The sequence below is a fragment of the Monomorium pharaonis genome, chromosome 4 (assembly GCF_013373865.1).
Source record: "Monomorium pharaonis isolate MP-MQ-018 chromosome 4, ASM1337386v2, whole genome shotgun sequence".
Classification (NCBI taxonomy): domain Eukaryota; kingdom Metazoa; phylum Arthropoda; class Insecta; order Hymenoptera; family Formicidae; genus Monomorium; species Monomorium pharaonis.
In genome coordinates this window covers 29,889,173-29,904,589 of record NC_050470.1, presented here as the reverse complement: position 1 = coordinate 29,904,589, position 15,417 = coordinate 29,889,173, and the positions used below count along the sequence as shown (strand labels likewise).

General features: G+C 41.7%; 1 protein-coding gene across 1 annotated transcript; it reads left to right on the top strand.

The window, feature by feature from the left end:
* The first annotated feature begins 306 nt into the window (after positions 1-306).
* On the top strand, positions 307-12,427 carry LOC105828963 (proline-rich nuclear receptor coactivator 2). Its single transcript, XM_012667567.3, has 2 exons — positions 307-1,115; positions 2,233-12,427. The coding sequence occupies exon 2, from the start codon at positions 2,303-2,305 to the stop codon at positions 2,780-2,782; it is 480 nt and encodes a 159-aa protein (XP_012523021.1). The 5' UTR covers positions 307-1,115; positions 2,233-2,302; the 3' UTR covers positions 2,783-12,427.
* The last annotated feature ends 2,990 nt before the right edge of the window (positions 12,428-15,417 follow it).

The window sequence follows — 15,417 nt, the reverse complement described above, 5'->3', positions numbered from 1 at the left end:
TATGTATGTACTGAGAAGTGATCTTTTTTTAAATAAAGATTTTATGTGACTGGGCTATATATGTACATACAGTCATACAGATATACAACGCAGTTTATTATAATAAAGAAATGACGTTTCGTAATTGATTAAATGGCGTAGACACGGAACAACAGAGAGCATGGAACCGGCACTGAAAAGGGAATAGTGACGCGCGCGCGGATTGGCGGAATTACGGCTGGCACGTCGGAGGGGATAGCGTCCCTTCCCGAGATTGGCTCCGCGCGCAGAGGGGGCAATGGACGCGGACCAGGCGGACCAGGGACCAGACCTACAAAAGACGTAGACGGAATTCCCCAAACAGTAGTAGTTGAGTTAGAGGAGTGTCACAGGAGATGTGGGAGAGAGGAACGCGAGCCCGAGTTCCGACTGCGAAGTGATTGTTTATTTGTTCAGTTGGACTGGAATTAGAGATTGAGACGGAAAGTACGACGCGGGATACGCAGACGGGAAGTAACGAGAGTAAGCGAGCATACGGTGGAACGTACGGAGAAGACGCCCGTGCTCCGTGTATACAGGTTCCTCGGACCTTCGAACCTCGCCCACAGCGAAAAAGAGAAAGGGGATCGATCTTCCCGGGAGAGATTCGGCGGAAGGAGGTGCGCGCGGGAGGCAAACCCAGGCCAGGACGGAAAAAAGAGCCTTGACAGCAGCCCCGGTAGACCAAGGCAAACAAACACAACGGCCCGTCCGCCATTTTGGATAGACGAGTCGTTGTTGTTGCGTCGGGGGAGGGGGGGAGCAAGCGGAGCGCGTACCGCTTTTCCGTCACGTAGGCCACACAGGACGAGGAGGAAGGATAGATTGTGCTAAGGTGGCTAACGGTCACCGGATGTGGTCGAATTTGCGAGGAACGCGCACTGGGAGGACCGCGAGGGAAGAAGAAGAGCTCGAGGCGAGGTAGCATCGCGCTAACAGGTCCCCAGGGGGGGAGGTGCCCCACCGCGTAGTCACCACGTCGTCGTCCCCACCATCGCTCTGCCCTGGATACCGTGATTATTGCGCAGTTGGAAAAATTGTTCAACAGAGACGCGGGACATTGTCGTTCCTTGGAGGCGATTCGCCAACGTTTACCGGTAAGTTTTCTTTCTTCTCTCTTCTCGAATTTTCGCCTTGAAAACATTCGAGAACCCGAAGTCCATCGGTTTCGTCTGCGGTAAAATGTTTCACTGGAGACGCTGGAAAGACAAAGGACGAGGACCGGAGCAAAGCCGATTAGAAAACATAAAGAGCACGATATCTCGCACAATACAGATACATTGTCCGTTTTTATATTTTATTTTGAAGGGCTGGTCGACTGTTGAAGTTGTAAAATTTTGAAAAAGTGGCTGCATCGTCTCTTGTCCTGTTTCTTTTGAGCTGCTTGGGTAAAGCTTTCAAACCTTGTTCAATGGTTACAAGAGTATATAAAAATATTACTTTACAAAACAGCAGACAAAAACTTTAAACTTAAAAAATCTTAAAGAAACGAGCCATCAATCTTTTGGATTTATCTTTCCTTTTCAACAAATATTTACATTTTCCAGAAATGCACATACTTGCTTAATTTTCTTTCTCAATGAATTGAGAACAAAATAGGTTGTTTTTTGTTATTACCTGGTAGACTTGTCTTTGAGAAAAGATATTTGACAAGGAAATTATATATGTGTATTAAGAAACATACAATAGAAATTCTTATTGAGAATCTATTGATGTATGAAACTGATTTGTGTTATACTTTTAATATGCTAAAATTCTATTGTGATATAGTATATTAATTTTTTTATTACATCCATGATGAGCAAATAAAAAGAACTTAATATAATTACACTTTAAAAAATGATAATTTAATCAAATATGTGAAAATAAGAATTAAAAAATATCAATTAATTGACAAGCTATTATTTTGAAGTCTTATTACTTTGATATTTTTTTAAATAATTATTTACAGGTGAGTCCACCAATGATGATTGTTTAACAGCTATGCAAACGACTTTATTTTGACTCAATATGAAGAATTTTAATGTAAATCTTAAATTGTACATTTGTAAAAGCAGGTTTATGTTCTTTCACAATAAAGTGATCAAGAATGCATAGATTTATTCTCAGAGCAACACTTTCTCTTTGAGCAAACAAAAAAACACTGTGGATATAAATTAATCCTCAGATACAATGGTGATTCGATTTCGAAGCGTTTTGTGCTTTATATTACAGGCCGAGTTGGCTGACGAGGAGATCTTGCAAGTCGAGACGGAAAAGAATAGATAGAACAAACATCCGAGCCATGACGAACTCCGCGCCCAAGTTAGACAGCGCCAAGGTGGATCGGCAGGCCTCGCCGAAGGTCGGGTATCAACTTCATCACAACAGCCTTTATCAGAATCGTTCCAGCAGCAGTAAATCGTCGCCGTTCCTATACAAAAACGGCCGCCACGCGGTCAGAAACGCCAAGGATGGACGGCAGAGCTGCAGCCCATACAGCCCATCGTCCAAGAGCGCGAGAAACTCGCCGCAGCAGCAGCAACAGCAACAGCAGCAGCAGCAACAATCGCCTCATCAGCAACAACAGCAGCGCAGTCTGAGCAGCAGTCCGACCAACAACTTCTACGCGGGCGCTAAGTTCTCGGAAACTCCGTCGCCCGCGAGCGTGCCTAAGCCGCCGAGTCGTTGGACGAGCAGCAGACTGATGAGCACCTGCCGCCAGTCGGACAAGGCGTGCGAGTACACGAGGCAACTGCGCATAGTGCTGAACGTCCAGGCCTGATACCCAAGGACCAAGGACGCATTGTATATTGGTGACGTGCGAGGAGAAAAAGGAGGAAGAAGAGAAGAAGAAAGGTGGCGACCGTCAACAGTTCTGAGAGAATCAGGTATGATAGAGAATCATCGTCGGTAAAAAAAAAGGGGGAGGGGAGTATCATCGACCAAGAGGACCGCGCGAGAGCGAGAGGGACGATGATGGCGATGATGTGGATGAATGTGAAGATTATTATAATGACAATGATGACGATGATGACGGTGACACCGTGTGCTGCGGTCCACATACACATACATACGGGTTTTTCGATTTTATCGCGCGCGAGTGGATAACCCGTAAATCCGTTCTTTACGCTATAAGATATATACATCCAACATTACAAACTTTAAACCTTTACCATAACGCAGACTATGCACCGCGAGGAAAGGGGGGATGACGACGCGGTGCATCGGTGCGTCCCGATGCCGCGATCGATGTGCACGCGAGAGAAAGAGAGATACATTATTATATGTATTATACATATGCGTTCCGGAACTCCCATCACACGCGCCATCATTGTGACGAAATGTAAGTAATACATTGTATTTTAGATTATCGTATACCGCTAAAAACTTACAAAAGGAACACAACAAGGAGAGAAGCCCTACATATATATATACATACACATTATGTACATAACATTCGACACACACATACACACACATACAGACATAACAGCGAGAGAAAAAGGAAAGGATTGTAGAGTACATCCTCGCAGTTTGACGAGACGACAAGCGAAGCGGACGAGCGAAGCTGTGCTTCGCGATTTTTGTCAAACGATGTATTTCAATATCGACGCGATGGAAAAGAGGAAGAACAACAAGCGACTGTTGGAGGAAAGCTCGCTTCTCGAGATACCCGGTGTTCCGATACGCGTATTTTTTGTTTTTTTAAATTATCCCCTGGTGTTCTAACCGCGTAATCGACAGATTACAGAGACGAACGCTGGACAAGCAATTTGTTTAATGGCCGCCCGACTAATGATCGCAGTATCACTTCTTTATTAACGATTTCTTTCACGATGACTTTATCATTTTGGTATTACGGATTGTAAAGAGAGACGCAGCTTCGTATAGGAGGTTTATTTCAGGCAACTCCTTTTTTTTTTTAATTTCCGTTTACTTTTTTCTTTTTTGGGGTTGGATATTTTTTATTTTCTTACTATTCTGCTGGTCTCTGCTATTCATTATTCTTTACGCGAGATAAGTATATAAAATGTAAGTTTTGAGTTTTGCAGTGCGCGAGTTACACGAGTGGATTAATTGAACGTGACCGACATGAGGGAGAGAGGGGAGGGAAGAAATTTGAATGAGAGGAGAGAATCGAATGATGGATGCTCTGTATGTGAACGCTTCGCGGATACGTTTCGATAGTTATCTTAACATTACGGGAAATTCACAGATTTTGATCACAAATTCTCGCGCTCTCAATTTTCAGCGTAATCTATTTTCTACAAAAATCACCGATGAATTGTATGTAACGTAAATTTGAGATTTATTTTTACGATAACAGGCAGAAGGTGAGGGAAAGAGAGAGAGAGAGAGAGAGAGAAAGGGAGGAAAAGGTAGAAATTCGACCGTTCTATCTGTTGCAAAAATAACGATCAGAAATGTCCGTCTTATTTATAATCCCGATTTTACAACAGCTTCGATTGTTGCTCATTTATTGATGACTGTTGTTACATTTGATGAGAAATTTGAGTACTAACGTGTTTCCATTGTTTTGCCTTTGACGCGGTTATAAAAGATAAAATTTTTAAGAGGGATGAGAGAATATTAGCGATGCGATTGCATGGATTGGTTATCCTAATTAACTTAACGCTGTCTGTTCCTTCTTAGCCATAACAGAAAGAGATAGAGAGAGAGAGAGAGAGAGAATAACGGCATGTAAACTAAAGGAAGATCAAGATTTAGATTTAAAAGCAGGAATAACAGTTAACGAGAACGGACGTTAACTCGACCCGTCCTTGAAGAGTTGTTCTTCGTGCGAGTTTCTGGAAGTTATACTTTCTTCTCCTCCTCTTTTTTCTGACTTTTCAAAGTAATAGAAAAAACGGCGGTCTGGATTTTTTTTTTGTTAATCGCAATGCTTTTTTACGGGCGCAATTGTCATATCAAACTCGCACTACTTCTATCTGTAAACACTGGACACAGTAAATGAACTTAATCTATAATACGGTAACGATAACAATAATATTTAAGGGTAAATAAATAACAGTGGTAATAAATAAGCTAAGGCCTTAACGATATATGATAGCGTGGAGAATACGATCGATTTGACATTGCACAATCAAATCGACGTAGTGTGGTTTTGTCGGTTTAGATTTTCAAAACTTTAAAAAATTCGTGTGTATTAACTTTCTTTGTGTTTATCTGTTTTTTTTTTCTTTTCTTCTAAGAAAACAAAATTATTTCAAGCCACAGACTGAGCAAGAAACCTATTTGACGTAGCGTTTTAATTAATGTTCTTTGTTTTTAAGTCTCTCGATAACTTGCAATAATCTCTTGCAACACCCATGTACAATTTTCTCTTCTTATATCAATTGCTTTTTTCGGTATGCGGTATGATTTAGACTTAGGCAAGAATGCAAGAGTTTTGCGAGATGAGTGTGTGATTGTGATATGCGCGAATGAGTGAAAAAAAGAGAATTCAAAATCGACACGGAGAAAAAAGGAGAGAAGGAGATCGATATCAAAATTCGCGATTTTTATTTTTTCGATTGCTCGCTCCGTATCCATAGTTTTGTAAAGTGAAATCCTCGAACGATATCTATTGCAACACGATCGTGATTGAGATAGTAACAATCGGCCGATTTGATCTATGACGAAGGAAAGTAATGTTTCTACATAGCAGAGGCAACGGCTGCTTGTCGAATGTAAATTTAACGTGCGCACAAGTTTCGTTTTTCTTTGCATTCATCGGCGTCATACGGCTCAATTGTGACAAGGGGGAGGGGGGCAATAAGAGTTTGGCAATTCGTTTTCCGTTCGCCCTCGCAATTCGATTTATGTGCGTAAGAATTACGAGCGACAGTCGCAGCCCAGAGATTTTTATTTTTATTTTTTTTTTTGTTTTTGTTTTTTTTTTCCATACGCTCGATGTACGTACTTTCACGTTCGAAATTTAATTTCTCGCTCGCCGCTTTCGTAGCGACAATAGATCCTTGCACGTGTCTTAACGTGAGGCAGAATGGAGACAGTCGTGTCGGAATTTCATTTTACGTGACAATATAGGGAGCTGAAAATTGTGGGAGTTAAATTGTGCAGTATGCAGGGCAATAGTACAAATTTCTTTGTTTTGCATTGCTTCTTTTATTTTTCGATTATTCTTACGCGGGTTTGGCAACAACGTACGGGACGATACCGATTAACATCTTGGGGTCCAAGATATTATTCCAGTATTGCTTCGCATGTTGTTGACGAACTTGCGCTCGTATTTCGAAACGTTGGGTACGTCCTCAAATGAAATCTGTATATACAATTTCTCTTCGAATTGAACGAAAGTTTGACGAGCCAATTTTTATCGTAGCTCTCAAGTTGGGAACTTATCAATACGTAAGTTCTCAACAAGTATACACTTACGTGGGTATAGCTTCCGATTCGATTTTTCTTTTGCGCCAGACAAATCGGCTCCTTGTGAACCTTGTGTCTACATCATATTTTACTTATAAATGCTTCTCGAATATTTTGCATCGCTTTTTAACGAAGTGTATCGCATTATTATTAGAAACGCCATACATATCATGCTTTTCTTAAAGCATAATCCTTTTTATACGTTAATTGTTGTTTTTTTTTTTGTAATACTTTCATTGTACTCGCTTCGCACACGCGGTTCTCGCAAACAATAGCAATTGTAGAGCCGGCGAGTTGGTTTAGCCGTGAACTCTGTGAACGATTTCGAAGAGGCACGAGGCATTCCAAATTGTTCACAGTTTAAAAAAATCCTCGGAGCCAGACACGACACGACGAGTTAGCGTCAACTTCGGCGTTAAAAGCTTTCGATCTCGACGATGCGCGAGTTTGGGGCCGGGTAAATCGTCACGGTCTCAGAATTCGCGATGGATCCTTGGGGCGAGGAGGAAACGAATTAAACACTGCCGTCCGGTGAGAGGAAGAAGGGAGACAGAGGGCTATGAAAACGTTGTGTATATCTGTCGTTGTCGCGAAGACGCGCGCGCCGATCAGCCACGCGATCCGGGAATAACAACGATGTAAATGTCAGCCGCTCGAAACGAAACTTAGCTGTAGCTTGGATTGTACTGCCTAGATGGGAATCAGTGCATTATTTACCGATTTGCAGCGCTTGTACGACGGTCAGTGAATATTCGCACTGTCTTTTAGCGATTTCCATTATCAGAATTGGTATATTATTATTAAAAGACTGCGTTTGTTTCACTGATCGATAAGTAATATAAGTAGAGCGCTGGAATCGGACATTTAGGAAGTGAGGAGCGTGCTCTTTTCCTTCAAAGTATCGCAGATCGTGCAAATAGGACGTTCTTGTCCTGTTGTCTGCGAGATTCCAGGAGCGCGTTGCTGAAATAAACTTGAACGTTCGTGAGAGAAAGCCATGTGTAATCAGGGATTTTCGGAGAACGGTGATGGGCGCCAGGCTCGAATTTTTCTCTCGTCGATTTTTTCGCGGCGCAAATGCGTGTACAACCGACAGTAAAGAAAAACCTATATAGAAGACAAACGAAAAGATCAGGCAAGGAAAAGGAGAGGAAGGAGAAGCCACGCATGACAGCAAATCAATTTAACGATCAATCATTTGACGAAAGGAAGAGTCGATGTGAAAAATTAGCTGTGATGATGATAAATGCTATTAATTTTAATTAATAACTTTAATTAACTTTAATTAATTGATATAAAGTACATATATCTATATACATACATACATATATGTATGCCCACACGCGTACGCGCGCGTATATATTGTATATACATATATTATATAAGATTTTAAAAAATTATAGAGTAAAACCGCTAAGTAGCTTAGGTATACAATAAGTATGGAGGTAATGTCTTAGTTGGATAATGAGAGAAACGTCGCGATAGATAAGCGAGCGAAAAGGGAGGGAGAGGGAGAGAAATGCGTTTTCGCATTTTCTCTTTTTCTCCCGTTCTCGAAGAGAGAGAGGACAATTGAAAGGATTCAATAATCCGTATTCTTCACGCTTTAATATTAATAGACGTGTCTTTTTGATGGTTCTATAGGCTGTCGATACAATGGGGACGCGCTCGTAGATTCAAGGACGGATGATAGGCACGGAGAGGAAAAGTAGAAAAAGGAATAATAGTAAGACCATAAAACGACTCGGGTGTTTCCATCTCACAGCTTTAAAATAAGATAAACGTCCTAGTGCGACCGGATCTCTATATCCGGACACTTACAAAGATTTAAAGTTTAATTGCAATCTTAAATATTTAGGTTACAATTAAATTTTAACATTATGATTAAAAAAGACGTTTGAGATTAATAGTAATAAGATTTTGCGTAAGTGTCCGGATTTAGATGTATGTCCAGCTACTAGACGCTTACCTTACCGATTCGTCGCATGATGACTATAAATGCATACATACACACATACAGATACAGCTGGGTGATCGTAGTTTTCAATTTTAACGTGCCGACACGCGGTTGGCTCGTCCCGGAAAGACACGGATCGATTTCTCATCGATCCGAAACGCCGCGAAGAACGATTGACATTTACTACGTTACTGTCACGGACGACGGACCTTGTGAGCGAGACGCAGAGAGGCGCAAAGTTGAAGAGAAATCTAACGCTTTGCTTGCCTCGTAATTTATATTCCGACAAACTCGCAATACCTTTTTTTTTTTCGTGGCAACGAAAACGATGGTGAACTAAATAAGAAATCTTAAGGTTCTTAAGAATCTATTCATAAGGATCAGATTCCGTCTCAAACGGTTTAATGTATTTTGCCTGGCTAGTCATTTTTCCTCAATATACACATATATATATTTTTTTATAAAGAAATAATTGTCGATAACGGACTTGTGGAACTTTACTTTCCGAGAGTTCTGAATTTTCGATTCTATCTCGCGGTAAATCCAAATCGCAGCGTATTCGTCGTTCAATCATACACGTGATAGAAATAACTGTGTGTGTGTTTGTGTGTGTATGTGTGCGCGTGTGTACGTGTGAGTGATCCATACGTATGGGCAATATTTATCGTTTATGCTTTACAATGGAAAAAAAATTGCAACGTAATGCATAACAGTGTAATAGTAGTAGCAGTAGGGGAAGGGGACGTTGTTGAAGTTTTTCACGGTGCTTTCACTTCCTTCGAAATTCTTTTCGTACAAATATTACAAAAATAAAGTTGATCTTGAGATAAAAAGCGAGTCGCTTTGAAAGCCTTCGCAGAGCATCCGTCGACACGGGGTATTGAATTTGTTTCAAGTTTAAATTGGGCTCCTTCGTGAGCTTCCCGGGGATACTTGTTCCTCCTCTTCGAGCAAACATCGAGGTATCCAAAATGAACGGGCTGGCTAGGCTCTTAATGATCCTTCGCGAATGGATTTGGGATATATACACGTACATGTACAGTTTTTTTTTTTTTAACGAATGATAACGTTTTCACCCAGGAAACAGTAAAACACCTTTTTAACCGTATCTTTTATCCGTATTTACACGTACGCTTTTTAAGAAACATTTTGCAGACACAAGGACGAAAAAACAGTTCGTATCGCGTGACGTAATTCATTTTTCTAATTCGCTTCTTATCACGATTCTTTTTTCAATAAAAAGTGAAACTAACAAATCGTTTGTTGCGACGATATCGAGTGCATTCTCGTTTATCATCGAAAGTTTTCCGCAGAAACCAAAGGGGGATCGAATATAACTTGAAAGGAACTTGACTGAATAAGAGCGGAGATATTGAAGCTCATCGTGAACGCGCGAAACCAATGTGTTCCGCAAAAAGAAAAAGAGCAAGGGTTGCCGCGGTGTGTTTTGCGATCTCGCGTCTCGTGGATTTTCTACTTCACTGTCAACCGGAAGAAAAGAGATCCACAGCGAGAATTGATCTGGAGACCACCAACCCTTCTGTCATCTCTAACAAAACTCGCATACACACTCACGTCTCACCATACCGAGAGCATAGGGACACAAGCACATACAGCTCCACATGAGAAAAAAACACCGTGTCGATTAAATAAATAAGCCTTAAATTTAGGATTAAGTTGCGGAGAGGTACGACCGAGCGAAACGAAGGAGAAGAGAAAAGAAAGAGAGCGAGAGAAAGATTGCTTATACTGTACGAGCCTGCGAGAAATGACGCGAAAAATTCCCGTTTTTCCTCCATCTCACTCCTGAATTTTCTGTTTTTCCTTCATCTCATTATTATTCGATCGATTATCAATTCAACAATTCTCACCTTATGTGCGCACCTTCCTTTTTTCCTCTCTCCACAGAGATTCTTGCCTCCGTTCTTCGCAACACTAAATTTTCCGTGCCTCTTTTTCGCGTCGCTCACCATCTTGCCCGACATTAAAAAAAAAAGAAAATCTCTCCTTTCCTTCGTTTTTCATTCAATTAGTTTTTAAGCTTCGTTGTACGGAGAAAAAGACAATTCGAAAAGAATTCTTCGATCTCAATCGTTCCGTGGGCCTTTCATCCCGCGGACACGATTCCTCTTGGCGCGGGGAGGAGGGATGAGCGCGTGAGCACGCGGACGCGGCCTCAGCATCCGGGATCATTCCGGAGAGATGAAGAGAAGTCCTGCCGCCGCTCCCGATCGTTCACGCGCGCGTCCGCCCGCCCGCGCGTCAAAGCCGTGAAAATTGTAAAAATCGTTTGATTAATTAGGACATCTCGAGGGGCTAGGGTTTCGTTTGTTAAGCGACCGATGACACGGATTTGTGTCGGCGGGAGGGAGGAAAAAAGCCCTTCGCTGCTTGCCAAGAGCGGCGGAGAATCGACGCAGGATGTCGACTCGTCGACATGACAAAATATATATATATATATATATACACGTACATATTCTTTTTATCCTTCCTCTCGCCGCCACTGTATATGAAGATGAACGCGGCGGAAAAACGCGGCCGCGCGACGCGATCCGGCGTGAAGGACGTCGGAGGGAAGAGTTAATTCATTAATGCGGTATTATATGCGCATCTCCTCGAAACTTCGTGGAAGATGAAGGGAAGATCACTCACCCCCTCTTCCCTCCCCGTCGCTCGCATCGTGGTGTGAGCGCGCGAGCCGCCGAGAATTGTCCGCTAGCGCGGGCAAGAGAGTGCACTTGACTATTTGAGCGAATCGAGAGACCATGTACCTTGATATATATACACACACACACACATACACAAACACACACAGCACACACATATAGTTTAGTATATTTCAATGAGTGTGCGTATGAGTGCGACAGAGAATGCGTGCGTGCCAAAATAAGCTGGAGCGAGTGAGCGAAAGGGGAAAATGAGAGTGAGAAAAAGAACAAAAATATATATATATATATATTATAGAAATATGTATACATGCATACATAGAAAGAGTAAGCGTGGTGTCGAGTAAGCGTGCGTATGTGTATGAGCAAAAGAGCTTCCTCTTCCAGGGACACGTTGCTCCTACCGATCAGGTCAATTTTTTAAAAGTTGCTAATTGACACATGTTACTCAAAAATGAAAGACAACGCGTGCGTACATTGTCAAATATATTTCTTTCACGCGCGTCACCATCTGCGTCGTATCCGCCTCTGTTTATCTCTCGACAGACGAAGAGACGAAGTTTCGGCCATACGGAAGTTTCGTGACGTACACGTAAACGCGGTTAATGATGACGCGACATTTCGGTAAGGCACGGCGCGTCATTTGTCAGAGGATCGTCGGAGAAACGTGTTGCCTTGGATCAGAATTGTTTTCGCATATGCGCCCGCAAATGTCCGCATGATGTGGAGCGACATGTTTGGCCGCGTCGCAAGTAGCGCGCGTGTGAAAGCAACTTTCCCTATTTGGTAAATAAGCGAGTAAGATTCCCGTTTTCCTCTTGTAATTTCTCGACGCAGGGGGGAGGGGAGATATCTGCGTGCGAGATATTCGCGCGAAATCCATAACCTTTGATAAAGGAAGATCTTGCTGCGCGATTGATTGCAAATCTAATCAATAGGGAAAAGAGGCGTTGTCTGATATTAAAAAAGAAAAAGAAACAAATTATAAGCGATTCTTTGATTCGGATGTGTGACCGCTTATAAAAAAATGTACACACGAAAAATCAATTGAATCGTCCAAACTTGAACAATATACATATGTATATATATAGTATATGTAATATATATATATATATATGTGTGTAATTTTAAATCAGCTTTAAAAAACTTTAAAGGAAGATTGAGAAGAGCTTTAAAAAATTCAAACTAAAGTACAATGATGATTGCAATCTATGGTAAATATTTAATTTTTAATGACATAATATTACAATCGGCTAAAGATTTTCCTTTGTCATTATGTTACATTAAGTCTGTAACAAATACATCGGTAAATCGTTTCTTATCACTTGCTGAGAATTGGCTGATCGTTTATTGCGATTATTCTAAAAGGGGTTGCGCCTTCAAACGTGTGGAAAATTTGATAGCTTTACAAAAAATACCTTTTATGAAAAATTTATATTTATTTATGGAGATTTATTAATATATTTGTTATAATATGCATAAAAAAGGAAAAAAAGAAATTATTTTAGAATGTATTTTAAAAATACGAACGCAGAAAGCGCAGCGCGTTTCTTTTTACCGTTTGGCGCGGATTTCGGATCTTGGTCTTGGCGAACATACTACTGATCGACAAGATTCTAAGGTTTTGCATTTAGTGGCGCTAGATTGGGCATTAGAGATGTGGGTGCGGTTCGTCAAAATTTAATTATCAATGCCATACCGCGACGTTTTATGGAATTTTGCAATGAGACAAAGAAGTTTATTCAACTTTTCCGCGCACGAGTTCCTTCACCCCCGTTCGAATGCAATTACAACGCCCTCCTTTCCCCCGTTTTTTCTTATACCGTTCGTCTGTAAATTTACACTTTGTACTGAGCATTGTTTCTCGAAACTCTGGTCTGCTTTAATGGAACAATGATGTAGATATGTTATCGCAAGAACGAGAGAGAAAGAGAGGGAGGGAGAGAGAGAGAGAGAGAGAGAATTGAAAAGATAATGTGTGTGCGATATCAACGCGAGTCGTTTTTCTCGAAAGCGTGAATGCAACCTTGATAAGCTGTATAATATAAATAAGACGCGGGAACAAATTGAGACGTGCGTTATGTATTTTACTTCTAGGAAGTAGAATTTTACTTTGCTCTCGAGAACAAGCGGCTCGTGTTTATGTGACCACGTACATTCTGTATCCACGAAAATGCAAAAGGATCGAAGTGCAACGACAATCCAGACGTGTGATCTCGAAAAACAGCGTCGCTGATTGTAATATGATCGCACGTGTATCGGCCAGAGAAACTTGCGCGAGGCGAGATTCCTTCTTTTTTTTCGTCGATGTAAAATGTACGGCGAATGTAAATTGCGAGGAACAAACAACAGTGTTGATCGCGTGTCAAGAATATGTGCGCGCGCGTGTGTGTGTGAGAGAGAGAATGATTAAAGTTAAAGTAGCGCGAATCTAATAAGGGAAGTTGATAATAGTTATAAGAATATATCGAGTCGCGATCTCTGTGATGATGATAACAACGTTGAGGATGACAATGACGACGATTTTTCCTCCCTCCGTGCCCCTCTGGCAATCATTGTTATCGGGCACGACGAGATGCAATTAACCGTCGAGTTTCTAGAGTACATAAGACCATAGCTGATAACCACCGTAATCTATTATGTAGCATCGTAAAAGAAAAAAAACTAAAAGCTTAATACTTAAGATTTTGACTGGAGGTTAATAGGCATTACATATTATATAAATGTCACGATTAAGAATTTAATTGTTTACAAGAAGGGAGGCGCGTCGGTCGACGATGATAAAGATAGTAATATAGACGACGAGATATACATTTAAATAATTGTAAATAAGCAAATAAAACGCGTAGGAGGGTGAGGGCGCCCTCAAAGGCAGGACAGACAGAGAGAGAATTATTTTGCTACGCGAGAAGAAGGGAAGACCAGAGAGCTCTTGTATGCAGTTCATATTAGCGACCCGTTTGAGCGATTCGTCGAATTTAAATGTCAGTAATGAGCGACCGATTCCACAAACGCGAGAATTGGAAAGCGGACGAGTGAAGAGCGAAGACGAAGGAAGAGACGGAAAGGTGGTGAGAGGAGGATCCGTCGTTACGCGCAGAAATCTATTGATCGTCTATTCATCCGATGACGATCCACTGTCAGATTCGCATCCTCGATAATTTTCTTCTCAAGAAGATCACTTTGGAGGAGAAGAACAACCCGATACCGAGAGCTGCAAGAATTGTCTTCAACGAGGAACGGAAAATGATCCTCGGGAGGAGTATCTCAGACTGTTATCTACAGGATGAGCAACTCGGCCGAAAAACGAAGCTGGGCGGCCTTTTATCTGTTATTGAGATAGGACGATTCGAGAAGAGGGAGAAGGAAGAGGAGAGGATGCGAGTACATTGACGTCGCGACTGATGACGCAGCATCGTAATCATGCGAGAGACGAGCAAGGAGAGGAACACGTGGATGATCAGCGACGGCCACCACCTTTCGACGCGCATCCCGTTGTTTCCCGTGAAACAATCGTCTCGTGCTTGCGCGTCATCCGACGGGAAGATATTCCGAAGGAAAGCAATCGGCGAGAGAGAAGAACGGATCGGAAGCGCGGAAGATCAGAAGACCCAATGGTTAACTCGGCGTGAAGGATCGTCGCAACACTTTTTCTTCGTCTTTATACGACTGCAGAAAAGAAAGGAGCGAGATTTCAAAACTCTGGATGATCGGGGACGATCAAAAATACGAGGACGAAGACGACACGACGCTCAGGGAAGACAATGTAATGAACAAGGTGAAGTTGGAGGCTTCCCGGAAACTATTCGCTTAGATAACTCTCGATATTTTTGTCGAGGAAAAGAGAAAGAAAGAATAAGAATCATACCTAGGATGTTAGGGCGTAACTGTTTGTATCGTACTTTGCTTTGCACATTTATAATGTCGATGAGTTTCTCGAAGAACGAGCTGTGAAGCAAAACGAAAGGGATTCGACGAAAAAGAAAAAGAGAAGATGCAACGATACGGAAAAGAGGAAGCGAAAGAGGAAGAGGACTAAGGAAACGCAAGTTTCTCGGGTGCGAGTGATCATCAAGATACGGAGCGAAGAGTGGAGCAGCAAGTATATATGAAAAAAGCTCTCCGCTCGTTAGCAGAGCAGTATCTTGAGTCTGAGTGATTGGAGCGGGTCTCTCAGGATTTCCAAGAAGAAAAAGAAACGGACTAGAAAATGTCTTTTTGAATACAAAAAGCACCAAAAAAATTATAAGTACAGATGAAACCAGTGCGTGAGAAAGGAAGCATGCGTGAATGTATGAGATGAAAGGAGAGAGTCAAGGAGAAGAGACCTACGAGAGAAAGAGAAAGAGAGAGAGAGAGAGAGAGAGAGAGAGAGAGAGAGAGAGAGAGAGAGAGAGAGAGAGAGAA

What these genes read in the sequence shown, in the direction of transcription:
- LOC105828963 (XM_012667567.3), top strand. Translation starts at nt 2,303, where the DNA reads ATGACGAACTCCGCGCCCAAGTTAGACAGCGCCAAGGTGGATCGGCAG.